The 25,626-nt window shown below is 41.6% G+C and overlaps 1 protein-coding gene across 4 annotated transcripts in view; it reads right to left on the reverse strand.

Annotated features, from left to right (window-relative positions):
* The window catches only part of DPP6 (dipeptidyl peptidase like 6), a 508,492-nt gene that overhangs the window by 25,309 nt on the left and 457,557 nt on the right, over nucleotides 1-25,626 (reverse strand). For all 4 annotated transcript variants that reach the window (XM_054818789.1, XM_054818787.1, XM_054818788.1 and 1 more), the window contains exons 13-16: nucleotides 18,853-18,960; nucleotides 18,171-18,262; nucleotides 16,537-16,584; nucleotides 14,256-14,374 (exon numbers count right to left, since the gene is read on the reverse strand). In XM_054818789.1, coding sequence (XP_054674764.1) covers nucleotides 14,256-14,374; nucleotides 16,537-16,584; nucleotides 18,171-18,262; nucleotides 18,853-18,960 — 367 coding nt within the window. The remainder of the gene's footprint in view (nucleotides 1-14,255; nucleotides 14,375-16,536; nucleotides 16,585-18,170; nucleotides 18,263-18,852; nucleotides 18,961-25,626) is intronic.

Below are 25,626 nucleotides of genomic sequence, written 5' to 3' on the forward strand. Positions count from 1 at the left end.
TTGTGCACTCTCCATCCTTGGAGGCTTGGAAGACCAACCTGGTCTGATCTCTGCTCTGACACTGCATGGAGCAGGAGGGTGCACTTGAGACCTCCTAAGGTCCATTCCAACCTGAATTTTTCTTTAATCTTGTGATTCCATGATTAAAATGAACCACGGCAGTGCCGTCATAATGGAGAGACTGTAGCCATGTTCTGGTAGAGCTGTGGAAGGGGAGGAAGAGAATTGCAGTCCTTGTTACTCCTCCCAGCTCCTCTAATAAACATACTGTGATATATTCAAGGGAAAAGGATATTTCCTTGTAATCGCAGCATGAAAGAAAATACTCTCTTCTCAGTGCCATTTACAACTCATTAACACTGACAGAATAAAACCCCATAGCATATTTTGTGTTTATTCCATTAAAAGCCTAGGATAAATTGATTTAGATAATCTTAATTTATTCTTTTCCGTAAGTAAAATTCTCTTGCAACAAAATAATGATAACCTAGCTAGTTAAATAATAACTGATTCCAGGTAATAACTTTAAAAAAACCCCACATAAATAACATTGCTTTGCATTGTCTATTTATTAAGCTGTTTTCCTCTCATGAGTTCTCAGGTTTTAATATATCCTTAATGTACTGACTGCATTAATAAAGAACTAAACAAGTATCATGCAAACAGAAAACAAAAGCCAGCAATAAACCTTACAGCTGGTCCAGCTGGCAAACAAGGTGAAAGAAGCAGTTTTCCTCAGAGGAAGCTTTAAATCTTGCAGGATGGTAACATCTGTAGTATCCACTGCAGAATAATGAGTTCAACCAAGGTCGCTCATATAGCTGGAAATAACGCACATGCACCCTGGTCTCAACATGCAGGAGGCCACTGCCTGATTTGTGAAGCTTCATTATTTGAAGCATCGGAGGAAGCCTGTTCTCAGGGTCATTTATCTCCTACGAGTGGAGTTCAGATAAAATTTTATACGTACGGGATGACCGAATGACAAGAGCCCTGGCTGCAAGCAGATGATAGATCACCTTCCTCTGGGCAATGCCAAACAACTCATATTTACAAGCAAGAGTCAAAAAGAAAACAGGATCAAAGCATGTAAAAGCAAAGAACATGTAGTGCTTTGCAGAATGAGGTAATTTTAAAGGGGATAGGAGTTTCACCTTCATTCCACAATCTTTTTTTTTTTTTTTATGCACTGGAAATTACAGGTGTTTTCTGTTCATTTTATTAATAAATATTCATGCATATTTTTTTCCACTTGTTCTATGTCACTGAGTATTTATGGGTACTTTACACTGCATTAAAGATGTATAAAAAATACAGTGAAGTATTTTATAACATAAATGAATGGTCTACTTAAAGGAAGACAAAATGTGACTGGACGATCCACAAAAGTCACCACTTTAATTAATCTCAGACTACTTCAATAACTATGTTGTTAACAGCTGATAGAAAAGTTCTCTTTCAAATTTCAAACCACTGATAGCATCCTCTCTTTTCCTGGAGAAAAAGCTCTTTTGATACCTTCTGTTTGTGCAAAAGGGATTTTTCATATCAGTCTGCTATTTTGAAGTCCTACGAGCACGTGAGGGAGCAGGAACGAGCTCTCCCCATCCTGCCTTTACCCACGGGATTTCTGACCTGTGAACTACGCACAAAGGTGTTGAGACACAAGAGCCAACCTCGGCTCTTAAGTGAGAAAAGGAGTCAAGTGAATGCAAATGTGAATTATATAGTAATTATAATACAAATAGGACCTAGAGATTAAGTCTGTGGATGCTTTCAAATGGCAGAAACTAATTTAAGCTTCATAAGCCTCAGGAAAAGTTCCAAAAGGTCACAGTTTGCCTGGAAGCACTAATTACAGCCTCCCGCTACCCGGTATACAAAAACCCAAGCGTTGTTGTAATCATCCTTGTATAGGAAACCATCCTGGTCACAACAGATAACAGTCACCCAGTGACCCAATATGTGAGCAACCACCGGGAATGCCTTCCAGGCACGAGCGTGGCTGCTGTGCTCATTTGGCATTCGGCTGGGTGGGAACCTGCACCCACACCGTTGGGTTGTGCTTGGTTCCCAGAGGCCGTTATCACATTGCAGGACATTTAGCTGCACTTCAGCGTTACCTCCATGTTTTTATGCATCTCGGATGTTGTTAGCCAGATATTTTGGCTAGGATGCCTGGCTTGTGGAATAGCACAAGGATAGCACGCTCTTGGGGATTGCCTCTCCTGCAATCCCAGAAAGACACCACCATGTTCAGACCCCCATAGCACAGAGTGTCAAACACTGGCTTTCTACCCTTTGCTGTAGAACCCAGATCCAGGCCAAGGACAGCTGTGTTGGGTTTGTGTGGCAGGGTTTTGGTAGCAGGGGGGCTACAGGGGTGGCTTCTGTGAGAAGCTGCTAGAAGCTCCCCCTGTGTCTGACAGAGCCAATGCCAGCCGGCTCCAAGACGGGCCTGCCGCTGGCCAAGGCCAAGCCAATCAGCGCCTCTGTGATAACATATTTAAGAAGAAGAAGAAAAACACTTAGAGAGAGAGAGCTTTTGCAGCTGGAGAGAGGAGTGAGAAGATGTAAGAAACTCTGCAGACACCAAGGTCAGTGCAGAAGGAGGGGGAGGAGGTGCTCCAGGCGCCGGAGCAGAGATCCCCCTGCAGCCTGTGGTGAAGACCATGGTGAGGCAGGCTGTCCCCCTGCAGCCCATGGAGGAAGGATGAGGGGGTGTAGAGATTCCACCTGCAGCCCGTGGAGGACCCCACGCCGGAGCAGGTGGAGGCACCTGAAGGAGGCTGTGGCCCATGGGAAGCCCACGCTGGAGCAAGTTCCTGGCCGGACCGGTGAACCCGTGCAGAGGGGAGCCCATGCCAGAGCAGGTTTGCTGGCAGGACTTGTGACCCCATGGGAGACCCCACGCTGGAGCAGTTTGCTCCTGAGGGTCTGCACCCCGTGAGAGGGACTCCATGCTGGAGCAGGGGAACGATGAGATGAGTCCTCCCCCTGAGGATGAAGAAGCGGCAGAAACACCGTGAGATGAACTGACCGTAACCCCCATTCCCCGTCCCCCTGTGCCACTGAGGGGGGGAAGGTTGAAGCCGGGAGTGAAGTTGAGCCCGGGAAGATGGGAGGGGTGGGGGGAGGTGTTTTAAGAGTTGATTTTATTTTCTCATTCCTCTACTCTGTTTTGCCTAGTAATAAATCAGATGAATTCCCTCTCTAAGTTTGGTCTGTTTTGCTCGTGACGACAATTAGTGAGTGATCTCTCCCTGTCCTTATCTCAACCTACAAGCATTTCGTTATGCCTTTTCTCCCCTGTCTAGTGAATGAGGGCAGTGAGAGAGCGGCTCTGGTGGGCACCTGGCCTCCAGCCAGGGTCAACCCACCACAACAGCTCAGATGGTTGAGAAAATCTGAACCCCCATAAGCTGCACGTAAGGCAGTAAGTAGCAAACCTTTCTGTTGAAGCATATTATAACACTTGCTGTGATGGAAAACATTGTAATTCTGGGCCAGTAGATGAAAACCATAATTTATTTATATTATAGCTACCACTCTACTCTGGGGTGCAGCAGCAAAAAGCTGCAGTCATCAGATGGCCCATAAAATACTTCCAAATCCTCACTCTGTGGTTCCCTAAAAAATTTAAAGTAGTGTTGTCCGCTTCCATCCCCACCTCAGCCACTTGGTTCCATCCCAGCATTTCCCACTGCCTTGCACGATCAGAAATGTTTGTATAACCATCCAGCAAAACAGCAGAACAGCTTCTAGAACTGATCCCAGAAGAAAAATAATATTATATATAATTTTCATTCGGTTCAGTTCCTGGACCCAGCTCACAGTGAGCCTATTTGTGGCACAGGTAGCACACTGGTGAAAACATCCCCGAGAAGGACAGAGGATGGAGTTGCCTTTTTCAATAGTAGCACTGACTTTGTCTTCCAGTCCCTGTGGACATACAGTGCTGTGATCCTCCAAGACGTACTGATGAAAAATACCATGAGGTGCTTTACAGGGGGTTACTGCATTTCACAGCAAGACGAGGTGGGACACAGAGAGGCACAATCAGTTGGGAGACAGGTAAAAACCACCTTCCCCTGACCCCCCTCCTCCCGGTCACTACCTGGGAGATATTGCTTACGGTGCCTGCAGTAAGGAAAGTATTTAAAGTTGGCTCTCAGCCTTGGCTGGGGGTCTTCAGAGCTACTGACGTGGCTACACTGAGGTGTGGCGGCAGCTGGTGCATACCCCATTAGTAAAATCCAGGAAGCACCATTTCACATTTGTTTAAATTGGGGTGCGCCGGTTGCACTTCTCTATCCATAGGCTCTTGACTTGGTTAATAAAACTCCTTTCCAGCATGAGTAGTTATTTCAGCATCTAATTAAGTCTCTTTAGACTACCTCAATGATATAATTTATTATGATTCTCACCAAAGGTCACCTGAATTACCAAGCTCTGGCCCTCTTAGCAGGACCAGCTGCGCTTAGAAAGCATTTACTTGAATTTCAGTAAGAAGTGCTTCGGAGACTCTCTAAGATGCTTTGCCATTACCATGATGGGTAGTTTTATGATATTATCAGGTGACGCTAAACCCACATGCTTCAGAAATATTGCCAGGCAGCAGGCTTTCTATGTAACAAAGTTTAAGTAGGGATTAAACGTAGGTATTTCCCTTCTGTGCATTTAATGTTTGTTTCAGGCCCTGGAGTTAGATACTTGTACCCACAGCAGCAAGCTTTCCCCAGCCATCTGGCAGAGATACCCCAAGCCACATGAAGTGGTTACCTGGAGAGGTTAAACAGGAACTTCAGCTTCTTCATCTCTCAAAAACAAGAAAAAGAGTTTCTACCATTTTAACCTGGGTGTTATCAACAGAAAACCCTCCTAATGAAACACTGTCCCTGTAGCGTTTGACAAGCAAACACTTTTTCCCCTGTTCAAATCCTTCTTAGAAGATCAATACTTCCATATCACCCACAAGGAGCAAATTCCACACACATAGGCATCTCAGGACCCTCCAAACTGAAAAAGCCACAGGATGATACTCCCTCTCGCAGCTGCACTGGGTCTCTTTGGTAGCACACTCACAGTGCTATAAAAACATATAATACATAATTATGTGCTTTAAGCCAAAATGGGTCATTATATTTTTTGTAAATGCTTTACTGCTGGTATAACTCAAAATTCAATCCCTCGTTCAAGAGATCGTTGCCTAATTCTAAAGGCACGGAACGATGCTACGGTGGCACGGGAGGCTGGTCTTGCTGGAGTCCCATGACGTGCCGAGGGGCTCCCCTGCTGCTGTGGGTACCTCCGGCCTCTGCTGCGGCTGGCGGGAGTTAGGAGCACTCAGCACCTGGGAGGACTGGCCCCGCACTTATTAAGGCCTGCGATGTAATTACAGCCCAGTTATTGAATTGCTATTGAGACGAAACATTGCGCGGTGCTGCGAGCTAACAGCAAACGTGTGCAGCCATGCCTTGTTAACTCTTCACTCCGGTGTGATTTAATCATTTTACACGCTGGTTTTGTTACAGGAGTGCTCTCCTGCATACTAATAGCTGGGTTTCTGCTAGGAAGGTTTCTCTGCAGTGAATAGATTGAAGATTCACTGAATCTTTCAAAACCTTTCTGGTAATTTATCCATCTAGGAGCCTCGATGCCCCTTATTGTCACGACACATCTGAGCATTGCAGTCAGTAATGGATTTTATTTCCACAACACCTCTAGGAGGCTGGAATTACGAGACCTGCTTGAGTTCTTTAAAGGAGCTTGTGACAGAGAGAAAAATCACACTCATGTGTCCTAACTAGCATTTCGCAGCTAGTTAGGACTTCTTGGACCACTCGGACCAAACGTGTCTTCGAACTCTCCATGTCTAGATACGGGCCAACAAATTAAAACAACTATTGTAAACCCCACCTGTTTGTAAGTATATGTATCATAGCTGCCCACATTCAACTCAGGATTTAGAGAATCCAACAGTACTATACAAATAACATGATTATTTTGTTATAGAAAGGGAAAAAAAGAAAGCAATCCACCTACTTTTTGCAGATATATTTGCCTAAATATTGAGTTGTTTTATAGTCCATAAATAGCCAAATATAACCAGGGAAGAGCTAAGCTGTGTACTTTTGTTGTTGTTTGCGCTGATGTTTACCTGGGCATAATGACTACTAAGAACAACCTAGTTCCAGGAATGCTATTGATGAGACCGTGATATGCAAGATTTCTATGTGACATGTAAGGCAATACATGAGCAAGGTAGTTAGGTTTTATGGAAAAAATGTTGCTTTATGAACTCGTGCTTTATGAGTGGTAGACATCTTACATCAATTTACAGCTTCTGGCATCTGCTTGTCCATAGTCAGTATAAAAAATCCTTGTCTCCAGATTTTCCATTCGTTTCCAGGGATGGTAGGTCTGTCCCGAATGGCGCAGGTTAAAAGGTCTGATTAAATGAAGGAACTGAGAGAGATGTAGAAAGAGGTTCATTATTCTTCTGCCTGAAGGCATGAACCAACCTCTTATTGCAGGACCTGGGCAGACATGTCCCTGATGGGTACATTATTGCAAAAATCCTCAAGAGGGTAATTATGCACCATCCACTGATGGAGACAGGCTACAGAGCTAGACACAGTTCTGGTCTGTTCCAGTAGCCAATGGTGCTTTTCCTCGGAGTGCTGTCTTGCAATATGAGGAAGGAAATGGGGGTCACGATACTTGACTCAAGATGTGGCCACAGGCAAACCACTAATCCTCACTCTACCTCTGCTCCTCACTTGGCAAAAGCATGAAAATGATCATTTGAGGAAAGGTTGCAAAGGGCTTTACACATCTTTCCATAACCTGAATTAAACGCTTAGTGCAGTATTTATTTTACCAACCATAAAACTTCTATCCCCTTTTCCCTGTATCCTGATAAATCTCAGTGTAGAATTTTCCTGAGGTATTAAATAATATTAATCTCTTCCTGTTCAAAGTGACATAGATGTACAAATTACTGCCAATAATGTCTCTGTGATGATCCCATGCCCCCCACATATTAATGGAGAAACTGAAGCAAAATGTGGTTTGATTCACTCATGGTGAAGGACAAATGTCATGATATTCTTTACTGAGGCAGAAAGGATTCAGACGCTTATATTCAGAAAGTAAGTCCCTAGCAATAGAAGTCCTTGTGGGTTTTTGTGACAAATACTACAGACAAAAATTTCTTATGACCAATAATGCTAGAATTAGTACATTTTTGTGAAGATATTTGTTGATTAAAACCCATACCTCAAGGATTTTATGGCATTTTCAGGGAAAAAAGTCCCCCGAACTCAGCATTATAAAAAGTGCAGATGAATCCGTAAGAACATGGGCAAAATAAAATGTTTGTTACAGTGAAATTCATCATCAAATCCAAGCACTTTATTGTTTTTAATTTAGCTTTTCTTTGGGATGCATTCAAGCCTAGCTAAATCAGCTGGTAATCCCATGAAAGAATAAAATACTAGGAGATTTTCCAAAATACATATCCTCAAAAAAGACAGTGTCTTTATGCAGTAATGACATCTAAACTATAGTCACAATACTAGAAACAATGCCCAGAATTTTATGTTTACTCACATTAAAAAAAAAAAAAAAAAATCACGGGTTTTTAAATCCTTGAGCTGAACTATGCCAATGGTAATGGTGCTGGATGCTGGCGCTTCGAAGGATGTTCCCACCCACCCGGCTGTTGGCTGAGCTTATCTCAGGCTGCGCAGCACATGAGGCAGCATTAATGACCCAGTTTTCCCACTTTTCTGACCACCTCCACCCTCCTGTAAAAGTTCTTTGGCCCAGGAGTGCTGGGTAAAAAGCCCTTGCTGCATTATTAAAAGCAAGCAGGAGAGGTGCTAGGTAGCAATCACTAACCGGGTTTAGAAAGATGGTGCTGATCAAGGACATGAGCCCTGTTTTGAATCCTGGTCCCAATCAGCATGAATGCGGAGCTGACGCAGTCTCCTAAAGCAGCCCCCATTATAAATTAATGATTTCCCTTAATGTCTTTTGTAACTTAGACTCGCCTACACTAAAAATTTCTGTGTATGTGGTATCTTCCAGAAGCGTAACCATACATTTCAGACTTGTATCATCTGTGTGGGCAGGAGCTTGTGCTGCGACCGCATCAGAGGGCAGAAAAATCTAGATTTTTAAAATGATTCCAATATGTGGGTTTAGACCTCTCCGTACTGGATAGGCTGAACCTCGCTAAATCACGCTCTGGACTCTGTGGTGTTAAAATGTGATTAAAAGCGAGGTCAGGACACTCTGCCACAAAGCAGAGCCAGATGATTTGATGAAACCTGGTAGTGAAAGTCATTGCTAACTCCAACAAAAATCTGGAAAATGAAAGAAATGTAGAATAATAAAAGGACTTTTTAATACTCAGAATAAAGCTAATAAGTGGAAGCAGCAAGTAATGGTCCTAAGTGTTCCCATGTCCAGATGGTGTTTCCATATTTCACCAAGAGGGAGGAAAGAAGATAATTAAATGCTCAAGAAACAGTTTAAAGAGCTAAGAAGTTTATAGCTACATGCTGCCTCTATAAAGAATAAACCTGCAGCACTTGTCTTTAAAACTCATAAATACATAGACAGAAAGAATTACATGTACAACGGTACGAGGAACGTGACTCAGATTATTGCTAATTTGATTGCGTTGCTTCTTCATTGGTATCAATCACTCTCAAAGAAAATCTGTAAATTGCAACATTTTCCTACTCTGTGCTTTTGCACCACTTGCTCTCTGATTATGGGACTGAGCCAGGATTTTATCTGGCAGGACCTAAGAGCTATAAATCCCATTTTTTAATGATTTCCCAGGCCTACAGGCATCCTTCAGCACTGGAGGGCCAGCAGTGTAGTTACAGAGCTGTCATCGTGGCTGCTGGCTCTGAGGACACACCTGGGGAAAAGCAGATGTACAGCCAGATAAATCCCTTTCCCGTTGGTTCTTTAGGTATTTTATCAAGCACAGCTCAGTTACAACATATCATTTTGCCCTACAGCTACAAAATTGCCTGCTAGAAAGGCAGAAATGACTTCATTCCTGTTACCTGTGATTACTGATCTACAGTATCTAGGCTAAGCTACTGATAAGCGCAGTGCTAGAGAGGACAACCAAATCAGGTGATAATACTTCAACATTTTTGTCAGAAGAGTCTATTCTCCTTTCTCCAAAGAGAGAGGCAGCTTTAAAGTCGTTTGACCTGCAATGTACTGACAGTAAAGACTACCAGTCAGTTACAAACATAGGTTTCAGCAGCGATAATCTTCAAAAAGCTAGGCTAAACTATAGCAATTTTATGGTATTTTGAACCAAAACAATCTTACTATTTTTGGAAAAGAAGGAAGGACTTGAGACTGACAGAAGAAGACAGCATTCCCTGTTCTAAGTTACGCCGTTGTCTCTTCTCAGAGTGTAAGCTGTTTTTTCCCAAATCGGTCGATGAGTTAAAGGACAATACACAGTGCAGCAGCACTTCTCTATCACCAGCAACCATGCCGAGCATGAGACAATAGTTCTCTGTTAGCCCTCGCTACAGTCCTCTCCCCTCTGTGTAACTACCAATTTTTGTTCTGCCATCCCTAAAAATGATTAATCCCTTCCTGATAATGCATGATTACGGAGAATTTTAATTAGCAGACCATGAACAACACACCCTCCTATCATATTCATCATGTATTAAATGGCATTAATTGCAGTAATGTATGCATGTGCCAGAGGTCTTCCTCACTATTTCTCTTGTCTCAAAGCTGGAAGGCGTTAACCCTTTGTGGGGATCCTCAAACCTCCCCAAGGGCGTGGAGCTGGCCAAGACCAGCTTATGGCAGAGGTCAGTTGATGGACACTGGCCAACTAATGTAAAGGATGCTACAACGCCGCTCTCTGCAATAGCAGGGACACAAACTCCAGGATCCAGAACATCTTTGCCAGTTCTGTGTGTTCAAGCAAAAGTCTCAGTGAGTTCACAGATTTTTTTATGAGTGAAGATGCTGTAACCAAACCTGCTACACGGAGTGTCAGAGTACAAGTTAGCCTGCAACAGAAATGGTTGCACGTCCTGTCGTCCCCCATGAAAACTTCATTAGGACTTAAGTTTTAATGGTGCTGGTGGGTTAAACTGGGGAGCGAGGGAAGGAGTCATCAAAGACAAGGTGCAGCTATTTAAAATGGAAATACTAAACCACTACACAGCGGAATACAGTGGCAGTCATTGTTAAAGCTTCATCCTTAGGAGGAGAAGGAGCTATCACCTACAAATGGGCTTTAGTGCTTTACTGGCTCAGCGTCATTCACCCTTGCACCGTACATGTCTGAGCCCCAGTAAGAAATAGGAATAAATTGCTTTCCACAGCCAAAACTTGTAATTTCTTAACCTTTTCTCTATGCAATTGAATTTTACATCCCATTCCAGATGAGAAAACCCTGTCCTCAATTAAATTTATGTATAAAGTAGCAAAACCCTTCCATCCAGATCTTTTTTCTGTTTATCTTAGAGGGAATCAGTGGCAGTGCCTGTGCTGGTTTATGAGAGGAGACAAGAGTGTAAGCCTGTATTTTATGATGAAAATGACAGTAGGAGTGACCTTGCTCCAGCACATACTGCTTTTTCGACAGTGTCTAGAGGAGATAATCTAACAGCAGTCTGCAAAGCATCATGTTTCCTTAGATCCTGCTACAGTAATTCAATCATGAGCATATAAAATTAGATGAAAAATAAGGTAACTAGCCTTCTGGGACTGAGTGATTGCAATAAATGTTGCCTCCTGACAGTAAGCATTACATTGTCCTCTTGAAAGAGAGGTTACCTTTTATTATAGCATACTTGTTCTCTCATTTCAGTCTGTGCTAGGTAGCACTGCTGCTAAGCATAGTCTGCAGGACAGCAAAAAAATCCTTTGAAACAATTATATGCTGTCTGTAAGGTACCAAAGCAGTGGGTAGAAAACTTCCAACTCTTGACCTCTTGCCCTTTGGGGTTAAATGAGCAACACCAGACCTTTCCTGTTTTGGTTTTTTTCTTTTCTTTTTTTAAAGATACGTATTTTCCCTTTCCATTGCCTTTCATCTAAGTATCACAGAGTACTTTATAAGCATTGGTTTCTTAATCAAATCTTATAAAACCTTGCCATGCATTTTAGAGAGGTTAAGCTGAGCCACAGTCATGTCTGTGTCTCTAAACTCAGAGAAGTTTGCACTGAAGATCACAAAGCAAGTTAATAAAAGGGATAGAGTGAAACTGAGGTATGGTGGAGGTTAGTCTCTTAAGTGTCAGTACAGAAATTGTTTTCAAGCCATAAATATTTGTCCATGCATTTTTCCTGTGGGCAACTGAGAAAATATATTTTTTTTTTAATTGTTACAGGCTTGATTAGAATAAAATCATTTATGTTTAGCTACCTTTGAAGATACATATGACTCTGACATAAAGTTATACACCAGTTACTGCTATGCACAAATACTTTTGTAGGCAGACACAGAGTACACAGCAAGACCTGAGCTCTGGGTGCTTTCATACAACATAGATGCAGAAGAAAGCACCAAAAAGCAATAGGTACTGTCTGCCACTTTCTGGTCACTAAAATCAACTCCAACAGTGACTTTTTGGGGGAAGCAGAGGTGGGAACTCCTGGCAGAAGCCCTTGAGCACAAGACATTGTAAGACAAACGCTTGTCCACTCTGGTGGGCTGCTGCTGCTCTACGTGCTTGATCAACTACAAAATAAAGCTCCTTGATACATCCTCATTCAAGCAGCTTTTCCATCTATGTGTTATATGTTTTATCCAGTGTGTGACTGCTTATGAGCAACAAAATAATACCCTGAGAAAGTGAGGCAAGGCCAAGCTCTAGCTAAGCAGCCTGAGGAGCTGTGGAAAAGGAAGTCTCTTATTAGTGGAACCAAGTGATTCTCCATCAAACCACAACAGCTCTAACCTAGTTGTGTGACCAAAGTCTGAGGGGATGATTACTTTTATCCAGAAGTCTGCATTTCAGCCAGGACAGATGCTTCCACTGACCTGACCCACATCAGCTGTAAGAGGAGCCAAAGGGAGTGGTCTCTGCTGTAAATGTACCCATAGCAGATATCTGATGTTAGATGGATCTACACAAAGAGTGCTAAAAAAAAATATTGTTCCTGTAAACTGCTTGAAAGCAAAGAAGTTGAAAGACCTCTCACTTTCAGTTATGTAAATCAGGAATAATTCCACCAAATGTAATGGACTGGTATTTTTATAAAATCATTGAAAACTGAAATCCTACCAAGATCTCCATATTTTCTCATGTATATGTATTTTGCAAAGGTATCTGAATGGAGACATTGAGATTAGCTCTATAGTTCAAGCTGTGCTGTATTTGTGCTACACTGAGATTACAGTTTGAGAATTTAGTCCTGTATAATGAAAATTCAAAGATACATTCAGCAGATGTAAACAGATCTAACTCCAATGACCTTATAATGGAGGTATTGTTTACAGCAGCTGAGAATCTGGCCCATAGTTTGTTATGCAAAATCATTATCTTGTGTACTTGGATTGGTGTACACACTAACAAAATTCATTAATCTCTTCAGGTATCACTCCAGGTTTCATTTGAATGAGACGTAATACAAACATATCGCCTCATAACTGTTGATAAGACCCTTTAGAAATCTTAATCTTGTTATTCACAAATGCTTCCAATTATGGTGAAGTAATTATCTTGGTGCAAAGAAAATAGTCACTGTCTCTAGTAGCTATTCACAGCTTTTCTTGAAATGAAAACAAGAAACAGGGCTTTTCTTGTAAAGAGACAAACTTCATAAACTTAATAGCATTTACTGCAGAATTGAATGTTTGGTGGGAAATCACATGTCTCTGCATACGTCTGCCATACTTACAAATTCAGAGATTTACATGTGGTCCGTTAATTAGTCCATTGTAGTGTCAATGCTATTTCACCGTACTGTATTCCAAACTATTTTTTAGAATATCTATAAATGACCCCAAAATACAGTCTGCCTTTCCTCCTTGGGGCAGAACATGTTTTTACAAATGTCCACGTCCAGACGTTTTGCTTGGTATCATGTTAACCATTCTACTTCTCCCTTTTATCTTGATTATCCTGGTTATTTCCCATTTTGCCATCTCAAATACTTCTTCTCTAACCTTGGTTTTCACCACAAACAGTTACTGCACCAGTGAACACTTGCCAGTCAGAGAAGGGGCAGTCCACGCATCGCCAAACAGACTGCTGACGTTCAGCAGAGAGTGCTTCGAGCTGCTCAACAACAGCATGCACAACACCTAGCTGGTTTTATGCCACACATGTGTTTGTTTGTACCTGAGCTGTTGAAAATAAGGCGTTTCTTGTTGGCTTGCTGCTTTGCAATAGTTGCTTTAGAGGGCGTGCAGCCATTTGAGCAGCTTCAATTGCGGCATGGATGACCACTAAGAATAACGCTTACCATGAGGGGCTGCGATCCAGTTCTGCATGCATGCATTGTATGTGCAATTTAGGATAACTAAGCAGAATTAAATTACATAGGATTAAATACTATGGAATTTTGCATTTATTGTTAACAGAGCTGGAAATAACTGACTTTTACAGCTCTTCTCCTGAAATGCCCTCTATCCTCAGCCCTTTGGATGCTGTAAGGCATTTTCAACACTAGAAATCTCTCTATAGGCAGACCTATAGATTGCTCCAAGCTAAGGGAAATTTATAACGAACGAGCAGTGAAACACTAAATATTGTGTACTCACATTGTCCATCAGGTAGCTTTCTGCAAACTGCCTTTTCTTGGCAAACTGTTTTTTCGTTTTAACTTATCATCTACTTTGCATCCCCCTGCTCACAGTGCTGCTATGAGTTGATGCATTTGGAACTCAGTCCCAGTCACCCACGGTTAATCCCACCTCGCTGGTTTCTCTCTCACAAACTTTCTGAGGGTTTATCTCATCTCCTCTAGGTTTTGCTGTTACTTGGAGTGGCTAAAGGAATGGACCTCTATCTGCAAGTCAGATATGCACAGAAAAAGGTTGCACATATCTGCTTTTAGTTAAAAAAAATACACAAAAGAAGAAATGTTCACAGTAAATCTTTAAAAGCAAAGTGACCCAGATATTGATGTCCAGTCTTTCAAAGCTGCCCACAGGTACACAGGATATCTAAAGATATCAATGCTGGCTCTACATCCTGTCCTTAGGCACAACAACTGCAATAACAAACCCAGCGTACCTTCACACGTCAGTAGGAAGTATTCCAGATTGTGACTGAAGGATGCGCTGAAATAAGTGCAATTTTCAATCAGATCACAAGACAGACACCGCCTGTTGAAGTTGCCATTTGTGCTTGCGCTGAAAAAAGTTAATACAAGTCCATGAAGGTCACCGAGCAAATGTTATCTGGAAGCAACATTACTTGAACCTTACTGTACTGTAGAATAAGAACATAAATATAATGTGTCCAACATTAGTAAGAGACAAAGCATTTCCAATTGGTTGAGTTTAAATAGCTGTAATGGGTTTTTTTGCCTGAATGGAGAATATATAAAATGATACTGATGCCTTTTTTTGCAAGGTCAGGTGGTTATGAAGGAAGGTATAGTTTTTAAAAGAAAATGATGGTTGCAATTCCACAAAAGGAAGTCAGGATTTGGTGAAAGAAGGCATGAAACAATGGAGCAGTATTTCTATACCTACTTATATTTTAACAGACAATAAGGAGCTGGAATTGCTTTATTTAAGTTTCTTACTGGTTGCCTCATTGGTCTGATTTGCCAGCAGCTGACTCAGAGGCCAAAGCCCTTTCTGGGGGTTTAAATAGTTGCTCTTGTAACATTCAAGTAAAAAAGGAAAGATTGCATTTAGAGGTCTGGTTTTTAAGAAGGTAATGTGGCCTGTCCATACGCTCAGAAGTGTTTTGTAAGTGTCTACTGAAGGTTGAAGAATGAACTACAGATTATTAACAAATATTAATAAATAAAATTTTGCACTGCTATAGCATTTTGAAACTTCAAAATGCTTCAAGAATATTAACTAATAGATCTTTCCAGTATTACTGTGAACCAGATGAGTGTTTTTGCTACTATTTCAAGGCAGAAAGAGATGAGGCTAAGCAACCTGTTTAGAGCCACCGACACTGAACCGAGTAGCTCTTGGGTTCTTGTTTAGGCTCAGATCATGTCTCTGCCTTAAATCCTGTTTAGAAGCTGCTAAATCAGACACAAAAAGAAAAAAAAAAAAATCCCCCAGATCTTCATCTGATATAAGCTGTCAGAACTCCAGTGGAGCTCTGTCAATGAACACGTGCCAAAGATGCTTCTGAGCTGACACCCTTGGGCTGGGACAAGAGACAGTCAAACCACCCAGCACAGGAAATCAAATACCTGAAGTGAGGCCCAGATCCCCGTGCAATCAAAGCACGGTCAAGGACATTGACATTTCGGGCATCTCTTTCCACGTTGCCTATGTGGGCAGGTGAGGTTAATGAGGCACCAGGGTGAGCGGCATGCCAAGATGAGCGAGGGGTGGGAAGCTCTTTGACTCATGCCAGCAGCTCTTGAGCAGCTGTGCCTGGACTCAGCTTCTAAAATCAGATTTTCTTCCCATTTAAATAGAAATTAATGGTCAAAACAATTTCGATCTTTTTTCTTCAAGAAAATAAATACTGAGCCGAGTTACTCTCAAAAACCTGTGGAGTGCAGTGAACGGGCATAGAGATCTCAAAAGGAAAAAATGATTAAATTACAGGTAATTTAGTTTGCTCTAGTTTCCTTCCCACTGAGGAAAAAACCCATATGACATCATGTTAGAGAAGGGAAACGTACTGACTGTCCCTTATCAACTGATGCTATCACCAGCTCTGCCCCGCGCTGCAGATGCTGAGAGGACAGCAGGAGGATTTAGAAGAAAAATAGGACAAATGGAATAATGATTCCAAAATTATTATTTCAAAGTTTGGGTTTCCTCCCTTTGTAATCTGCTCCCACAATACTTTGCAATAGCTAGATGACCAATAGCGTACTAAAACCCAGCCTTTTACTCATCATACAGTTATAGAGGATACTAAAGTAATTTAGAATTGCAGAAAAACATTTGCAAAGATAATGTTAATTCTGTTCAATTTTCTAAAGAGGTGAGGTGCTATCAAATTTCCATGAAAACTGCTATCTGGAAGTATAAAAATAGTTTATACCATTTGTTTATGTAATTCTGAATTCTTTCAAGCGTTAAGCACTTCTGTTGGAAAGTTTTGTGACAGTTTATCAATCTTGAGACCAATTTAAAATTTGCAATAAAATGAGAAAATTGCTAAATATAAAACATTTCCCAATGTCAAGCATTTTGTTCACTATTGTTGTGCTGTTCTGTCTGTTCCAGTGACACACTGCAAGATCTTGCAATGCCATTAAAGACAAACACGTAAGAAACTGTTTCTATCGCAATCTCTATGTAATGACTTGTGTAAGACTGAAAAGGATGGGAAATTCTGTTTGTCAAGTTAGGAAAGCACATACCTGTATAAATGTCGCCTTCTTGGCAAATCTTCTGTGCTGTGGAAATAACTGGGGAAAAAAACGTTCAGAAGACAAGTGTATCATTAGAAAGGTGTTTACAAGCATCTCATGCAAAACCATCTTTATTCATGTAGCCATTTGACTGATCTTGTAACGGCAAGGAAAGTTTAAACTGAATTAGAAGAAGGCTAAGCAAGTACGTACACTGCAGTTAAAACAAGTGTGGCAATGTTTGGGTCCCACACTGGTCATGTCAGTGGATCAAAAAGGATCAAGTGATTAAGCAAAAGACTTTCACATCTTCACCTCAAGCTTTATGGTGCAGAATTACCTTTGAACACCTTTCGTTTTTCTCTAGAACCAGTTTTTACTTCTCTGACCACTTCTTATTCTTTGCTCAGAGAGATAGCTAACTGAGGTCTGATGCGAAACCCACTGAAACGTCCTCTTTCAGGGAAGACAGAATACGAGATTGAAAAATACTTCATTGCCCTTGTTTTGTGCTGAGACTGAGGTGAGCTCCTTTTCTGGCTGAACAGTGAAAGCCGCTGTACGGTGACAGCTTCTGGAGGTAACGCGGAGGTGCTGCTGGGGCTGGCCACCTTCAGTCCAACCTGCAGGGTCCAGATTGATCCCCCAGATGCATTTCATGTGAATAATGACAGACCACGGGAGCGAATGCTGCGTCCGTGGGGTGAATAAGTGTCGGGCAGGTTATCCAGCCCAGCTGATCTGCTTCCACTGAGCTGCACTTGCCGAGGTACATTGTGATTGCAGAAATTGTACGCGGTATTTTTCTGCTTGACTGGACAGGTAAAATGCAAATAAGACTTTGGTGCTAGTTTGCTACTTAGCTCTGCAACGTGGTAAAGACCCTTATATCGTTCTAGGTCCCTTCCAACCCCAACCATTCTATGGTTCTATGGTTCTATGGTTCTGAAGTTATTGACAATTGAGGGCATTCAATACCTTGAAGCAGCATCGTGCTCTTAATGATCATTCAAAGTTTATGCTATTCCAGAGTCTTTTTACTCAGCTGTTCAGTGACCTTAAGAAAATGAGAGGTGAGAGCCTTGTCTCCAGCTGAAATTTTACCAGGAGAGGAATCTATATGGTATTTGATTCCAACAAAACTTCCAAATATTTTATTACGTGATTTCTTGAAGTGTATTTTAAAAAGTAAACATTTACAGGAGTTATTTAAAAGCATAAAAGACAAGTGTGAAGAAGGGTGAGGTGGTTTGTTTTGTTTTGGTTTGGTTTGGTTTGATTCTAACTAAATACTTTTTTGCAGGTCAATAAAGGATTCTTTCTAAAACTATCCAGTTGGTAAATGAAAATAGACATCAGGGGTTAATATCAGAAGTTGCAGCTGGAGAAATCACTCCTCTACGCAAATGTATTTAATAATCACAGAAAGAAAGGTTTGAACTATACAGAGAAAACCAAAATAAGACAAGATATTTGGAATGGTGTGAGAGGTTAAACCAAAATGGAGATAGCTTCTCCTGCTGCCTCATCCCCATCCTCTTACGCTCATACGTTTCAGATGCATCCACAACACGATTGTAACTAACCCTATAGTCCAGGGCTAAACAAGGGAAGACTGATTTGTCGGACCAAAGTTTACTTACATTACATGCCTCTTTTCGTCGTAAGCCAATATCTTTGTCACATCCCAATCGCCAGACGTAATAGACTGTAAGTGATCACTGCTAGTATTGGGCTGCCAGAAGGAAAAGAGAATTAGATTTCTTTATTCTTGAACGATATCTGAGCAAAGCTTCTCTGCCGAAAAAGGGAGCTCTTTTGACTCCGTTACCTATTAAAAATAAGCCACTCATCCGCACTTTCCACCCCTCCCCCTGCTATTTCTGTGAATCTGCAGGCATAGAAATAATACAGAGTCAGAATCATTTTAACCATAACTCCACTGAAGATAATGGGATGAATTCAGCACAGAACAGCTTCAAACCCCTTCCTCTAATCCAGCGTGCCCAGAAGCTTCTGATTAATCCTTTATGGCAGTACAGGGATTTACTTATTTATGTACAACTAAGAAGGCATTAAAAAACCAAAACAAAGCAATGATATTGTTTGGAAAGAGACAGTTGGTTGACCTTTTTCTTTCAAGTATCTCATTTGGAAATTCATGTTATCTTATGTCCAATAAACCATCACTGAAGGTTTTCTTTTATGCACAAGAGCCACATTCTACATTTGCAGCTTCCAGTCTCGCTGCTATAAGCACAGATACTACTTTTTATTGCTTTCTACTGCAGGTGAGACCCAAAGCAGTGGCAGCAAGTGAATCACCTGTGATGATGACATGGCGATGTGGTAGAACCTCCCACGTCCTCCCTGGGGAATGGCTCGGACGAAGAAAAACTTCCGACCATCCTTGGAAAAAATTGGTTCTTCATTCTGTAAGTGGCAAATTTAAGGGTTGTACTACTATTAATTTATTGTATTTAAAATTGCTCAGCGCTGCAACACCCTGTGAAATTAATTCACATTGAAATAGAGAGTGCTCTTTAACAGCAACCTGAGGTAAACAAAAAAATCCGCTGAAAGCTGGAGAAAGTTTTGAAAATTATTGCTTCTGTGCTCTCTGGAAAGCAGACACCTTTCAGCTGGGGGAAGACAGGGCACAGGCAGTAAGGAGAGTCCCTTGGCTGTAAAGTAAATTCCCATTTGCAAAGCAAAAAGTGCACACATACAGCTGACTGCTCGGGGCAGTTGAAATAAAGCCATTAGAAATGGTTTGAACCTTGTTGGCACAAGTATGACAAACCCTGTTTACTCTGCTGGAAGAACTGATTTATTCCTGTCCTCGAGGAAACACAACTAACAACATCTAACTGCTGGTTTTTCCTACTCTCTTACAAATGCTTCTTTCACTGAATTATTTACGAAGGGGAGGATATCTTGCAAAACTGTCTTTGACACAGAGCTCCCAGGTGAATGGGATGATTGACTGTTACTGGGTGACTAGAACTTGCAACCAGAGATGGAAGGGACTCAGCAGAAGCAAGTCAAACACCACATATGGCAAGCAAGCATTTCCTGGAAGAGCCTTTGTCTTCTTTTTGTACAGGAACCCCAAGCCACATGGGAAGTCTCCACTGCGGGAGGTGGTTGAACAGCAGATTACAAGGGAAAACAGAAGGATGGTCCATATGGTGTGACACAGTAGCACTGTACAAAGGGAACTGGCTAGTTGAAGCTCCTTTACTCTGTGTCTTGAATAATTGGGACTAAAACAAGAGCTGGACCTCTGCTGACCCTTTCCTGTGATATTTTTCTTTTCTGGGAACTGGCTGAGCCCTGCCTGTCCCAGCCCTTGGCTCCATGGAGCTTCGTGGCTCCTTCTTCTTCAAGGGCAGTCAATGGAAACTGTTGCTCAGCCTCTTCTGGGTCGTACTTTGGTTCAGTGTTCATCAAACACCCCATCTTTCTGCCTGGCACGTGTCAAGATACCACACGGAACCAACAAGAACTTGACTACACAGGGAGACTTATGGCTAATGCAAACACCTACAGCAAAGAAATAAACATTTTTATTTCTCATAAGCTAACGCATTATTCTTACTGTGTGTTCCTTTGTTCCCAGTCCTTTACTGATTAATTCTTTTCCACTATTTATCAGATTTATCAACACTGTATTAGGTGTTCAAACTGTTTGTTTTTCCTTTTATTTTCCCCTCCTTAGGTTTTCAGTGTATTTTAAAATATGCTTATTTACAGTTTTTTGCAGTTCTATGAAATAACAGTTTCATTTGTTTCTGACATTGTTCTGGAACTTGAAACACGAAGCTCTCTATTATTTTCTCACTGAAAAACAACTGTCATAACTTGGGCAAACCTTCTGCTCGACAGGCTTTCCTTTACCGAGGTAAAGAGCAATGAGCTCACCCTACATCTCTATATCTGCGCCTCCTGCATTATATATTCCTGCAATACGTCTCTGCCGGCGAGAGCAGGCGTCGTGCAGATTAGTTTAAGGTTCATTCAGAGTTCCAGGGGAAGGAGGTACACGGCACGGGTGACAGATGCGAGGCGTCAGCACTCGGCTGATGTTATGAGACAGCCTGTTTGCATGCTCCTGTTGCCGGAAAGACAACACATTAATACAACAAGAACTTTATGATCTTGACAGAGATGGTGACTTATCCTGGATGGCAAATGGGGGAGGACATCAGGCTGAAAGGCTTTTGGAACAGGATTTTATACTGTCGGGAGATACACTGGGTGTGTAATTAAAATATTGTCCACGTGATACAAACGGTTTGAGCCTTTGGCTGACTGGTTTTTATTGAATGCCCAAAACACTGGAACAGAAGAGCACTCCTTGAAAATAACAGGAGAGCAGTTTAACGCGGGTAAAATAAAGTACTTTTCCGATGAAGCAGGTAGGGAATTTCTGGAAGCTTTTGCCCCAGGATGCTTATGGAAGCAGCTGGTATCAGAAGGTGCAAAAAGGGATTGATCAAACTCATGATTCATTAACAGATCCTAAAGGGAGTAGACAGGGATATAGACTCAAATGTCTTTAATCTTTTTATTGTAGATGGTGATGAAATACCAGAGGACTGGACTGCAGAAAGCAGCCAGCTCACACACTGTCCTTAAATACCGTCAGCTGCTGTGACCGCTAAAGACAGAATGATGGAGCAGAGGAAGCAGCGGTGGGGCTCGGTGGGGCACTTCTTAAGTCGTTATGGCTCTTCTTGTCTTATTGCTCAGCTAGATCTCTGTATTTAGACAAATGAATTCTACCCAAACAGTCAAGGCCAGTTTCCAGAAATCCTCTGCTTTGTGCAGATGAAGGACAAAGCTGTCCTCATGTCAGCTACACGTAGCAATAACTTAGTGCTCTCAAACTCAGGTATAAGGAGGGGAAAAAAAAAAAAAAAAAAAAAGGTAACTCTTGTATGATTCCACAGCAGCTTAAACTGAAGCTTAAATCTGACTCAGTAAGCGTGGGTCCCTGATCCCGTTTGCCTTTCTGGGACCTGTGTGAAGAAACAGTGGCCTGGCTCAGGAAGCAGATCTACCCAGAGCTGCTCACCTGCAATGGGTGATTGTCCCCAGGGTGGAGGGGGAAGGAAATAGGTGGCTGGAGCTGAGGACTACTCAGTCATCCTCAGAATTGAAGGAATAATCACTAAAAGGAAGACCCTGTGGTTGGAGGAGGAATTGGTGGGACTAACCAACCCAAATCGCTATCAGTAAAAGAAAGCAGTAACAACTCCATTTCCAGCAACCTGTTTACTGCTGTATCAAAATGATGCCACCAAAAACTTCAGCTTTTGTGCAAGAGAGAGGGTGATGTGAGGCTGCTAGAGGGAACCATGACTCCAGAAGGGATCAGTGCTGGAGTTCAGAGTTGCACAACATGAGTCAGTGTACCTGCAAATGGTCAGGAGAAGAAGAAACCAAGGAGTGCCTCAGAGGCTTATCCCAAGTTTGGTAGAACCAGGATGCATGAGTGGACAATGCTAAGGGCAGTCTGAGCTTCTGTAGGTCTCAGAGAAGGGCATAAAGTCCCAGAACTAGAAATAACAATTTAAAAAAAGGTAGAGTGTATTACAGAGGTATTGGAGAGGGATCACTGAGCATCACTGGACCTGAAGCCACTCGCTCTGATCCACCTTTGCCCAGATCCCAGAATTAACCATTTTGCTCTGTAGATGTTTATTCTTTCAGGGAAACCTCCCAATACTTTAAGTGTCACAAGGCAATAGGTCTGATAAACAGATAGGTGTGACAAAAATCCTTCTAACTCTTCTCATTTTGGTGAACAGTTCATTGAAATCCAATGAAGTGTTATAAATGTGTGTCGGCATTACTGTGGCAATGAAGTCACCTTCTCCTCTGGGCACAGGGGGAAGATCTCTTTCCATCCCCTGCTACACTCAGCCCCTGGGGCAATGCTGAGCTTCATCCTCCATCCCTGTCCCCTGCTCATCTGTTGTTGGGTGCACTGCACCTGTGGCCATCTCTGAAGCTGGGGCACCTGCCATCAAAATACAGGGCCATCAAGTGGCGAGGAGAGGAGCCCATGCCTCTGGGTATCAATCCCCTCCACGGGATGAAATCACAGCTCTTCATTTAAGCACCAAAGACGTTGTAACCACAAGCTGCTTTGTTAGCTCTGGCAGATGAATTTGAGTATTTGAATTATGGGGCTTTTGGTCCTATTTCTACTTCATCCTTTGTCTTTAGGGCAACTTTAGGTCAGTTATGGGGTTGTTACATGACAAAAAGACTTCACAGGGTGAAACAGTCAATCCTGTTTGTAAGGTTCTGAGCTCTGTTTTTATTTAAAAGAATCTCATTCCATTGCCTATTAACTATGTGTAAGAGTGATTAGTGGGTTACCATGCTGTCAGTTTTAAGACAAGGGAGTTGTAAAAGAAAAATGGTGCCAGGTTTTCAACATTTCAACCTTTTGACAGAGCAAAAGTCTTTATTTTCAGACTGAGGTGATCTATAACACTAGGGAAATAGGAGGACTGGAAAGAAAAACTCAACCCAAAGGAACTGTTATCAGGGGAGGCCAGCCAGCCCACGCAGGCAGTTTTGGAGGTTATATGTCTCTAAACAATTTTGTGGTAATCTCCTGATCCTGCCAATGTCAATGTCAAAGCCCACAGCCTTAGGTGGAGTTGGAATTGCACCCTGGTTTATAATTAAATTTGTTCAGGCCACATTCACAATTAAATAAATAAGCCAATTAAAATGCCAGTAAAGTTTATCTTCAGCAGGTGCTCACAAATTGTCTTATTTCTCCCTTGCTGACTCATTGCCTGTATATGACCATCACCGGCACTATCGAAAAATGGCTTCTTCACAAAAATGGAAACAAAATTGTTTACAGCTATAATCACTGTTCCAGAGATTCTGCATATTTAAGCAAAAGTATGAGTAAAGTTCAGTCTGCCTTTTATGCTCAGAAGTGCACAAGCAGGTATATAAATAAAAGCAGTAAAAATTTCCAAAATCCCTAGGCAGCTTCGCTAAACATGTGCCTGTTCTTATTTGTGCAAAAGGTTTGAAAATTCTGGTCATATCATCTGACAAGGAGTAACAGATATTTTCTAGCAGAACCTATGTAAATATTGTACATTTCTCATATTATTTGGAGTAGTTTATTAATTAATAACTTCTGCCTATTTTGTAGAGAGCCTCTCCAAAGTTTTTAGACATGAATACAATTCATTCATGAACTTAAGCCCAGGAGGGGTCACAAGATCATTTACTATGACTTTTCATACACAGACTATTAAATCTCACTGAGTTACCAAACTACTACAACATGAACAAAATTCAAATTCATGGGTTATATGCCCTATCTCAGAACTCTCAGTATTTCAAACAGCTGAACAAAGTCAACCCTGCAATCCTTGGAGCCTCCCTCATGTCCCCATTGAGCATCTTTTGATACTGAAGTTTTTCTCTCCTCCTCTCCTGCTCCCAGCTTACTGTGAAGTTTGCCTCTATTCCAGGAAGACCAGATGTACTTAAACTCCCAAGAAAAAGGTAAAGCTCTTTTATGCTTTTCAGAATAGGTGTATGGAGTACTTTGATGGAGTATTTTAAAGAATAAGGCAAGCAGTTAGATTCCTCAGTCCTATTGATTTAAAATTGGGGTACTTCTTGAAAGGAGGTCTGGTCAACGGAGCATACAGAACAAGTTGGCAAACCAGGCAGTGGGTGTCTTCTTCAGGGTGCGCTGAATCGTACTCAAGGTCCATTGACCGTGAGACCACACTGCTCACCATACTGGCTGTCTACAGAGGGGAACTGGGCACTTGGCTCATATGCACATACCTATATTAAAATGTCTCAACCAAGGAGTCTTCATCCCGAGCTGAGTCACACTCCTGAGCTTCTTCAGTAGCTGCCTAATGCACAGTTTATCTCCTCCTTAAAGAGGTTAAGGGACTCACAGTAGCATTTAACGTTTTCACATCATTCTCATAGTCAGACACATGTGCCATGAAAATAACTTTCCAGTTACCTAGATTAATGTGTCATAGAGTAAAAGGTAAATATAGAAAATACAATTATCCTAGTAATCATATATTCAGTCAAAACAAGAATTTTAAGTAATTTTGTTGTCAGAAATACAGGCGAAAGAGCTCTATAATTCTTCAGGCTCTTACAAAAGCTTTTGAAGAGTACTATCAAATGTCTCCAAAGTCCATAGCAAATGTTATCTTAGTTGAGTACTGAGATGTGTGACTCATTTGGCTGTAACGAACATCCTTCTCTAACCTCAAACTAAGTATATGAGGTTTGGAGATGTAGTAAACCAAACTATATTTCCCTGGAGCAGGCCTGTTACAGACTGGCAGATCATTTACTACCGTTATTAAAAAAATAAAAAGGAAAAAGGAAAAGGAAAAAGAAAAAAAAGAATAGAAAAATCCCATAAATCAAAACTTCTTGCAGGTTTAAATTTGCTATCCTATTTTCTATATCTGGGGTTTTTCAACATTTATTTTCATCTTTGTTTTATTTGATTTGGAGGATGAGAACATGTAGCCAAACAAAGTAATAGTATTCTGCACAAGTTACAGTGTCAGAAGAATTATGTGACACACACTGTTTGTTGTCTGTTAAAAAAGGGTATTAAACTCCACCAGGCAGTTTCTCCTCTTCTATGCTCCACATAAGCCCTTCTTGTTTTAACTGCCCCATCGACAATTTAATCTCATTTTTCACCTCTCTCACATCTGCAAATAGCTGCAGACTAACACAGAAAAAATTGTCAAATTTAGCTTAAGTGACCTAACAGTCCTATCCGCATGATTTTGGCTCTGAATGGACATAGGCCCTCTTAATAAAATTAACCTTAATCTTCTGTTTTCAGCAGTGGACTTCTTTCCTGTCTAGAAGACCAGAAAACAACCACTGTACTGCTTAAAACCATTAGTGTCAAAGCAGGGTACGAAGGACTACCCCTGAGGTTGATGAGTCTTACACAGATACTGTCAGTGGGTGAATTGCATCCAGCATCAGCTTTTCATCTCTTTTAAATCCAAGTAAAGTGCAGGCTAAGAACTATGGGACCTACCGAGA

The sequence above is a fragment of the Grus americana genome, chromosome 2 (genome assembly GCF_028858705.1).
Source record: "Grus americana isolate bGruAme1 chromosome 2, bGruAme1.mat, whole genome shotgun sequence".
In the NCBI taxonomy this organism is placed as follows: Eukaryota; Metazoa; Chordata; class Aves; order Gruiformes; family Gruidae; genus Grus; species Grus americana.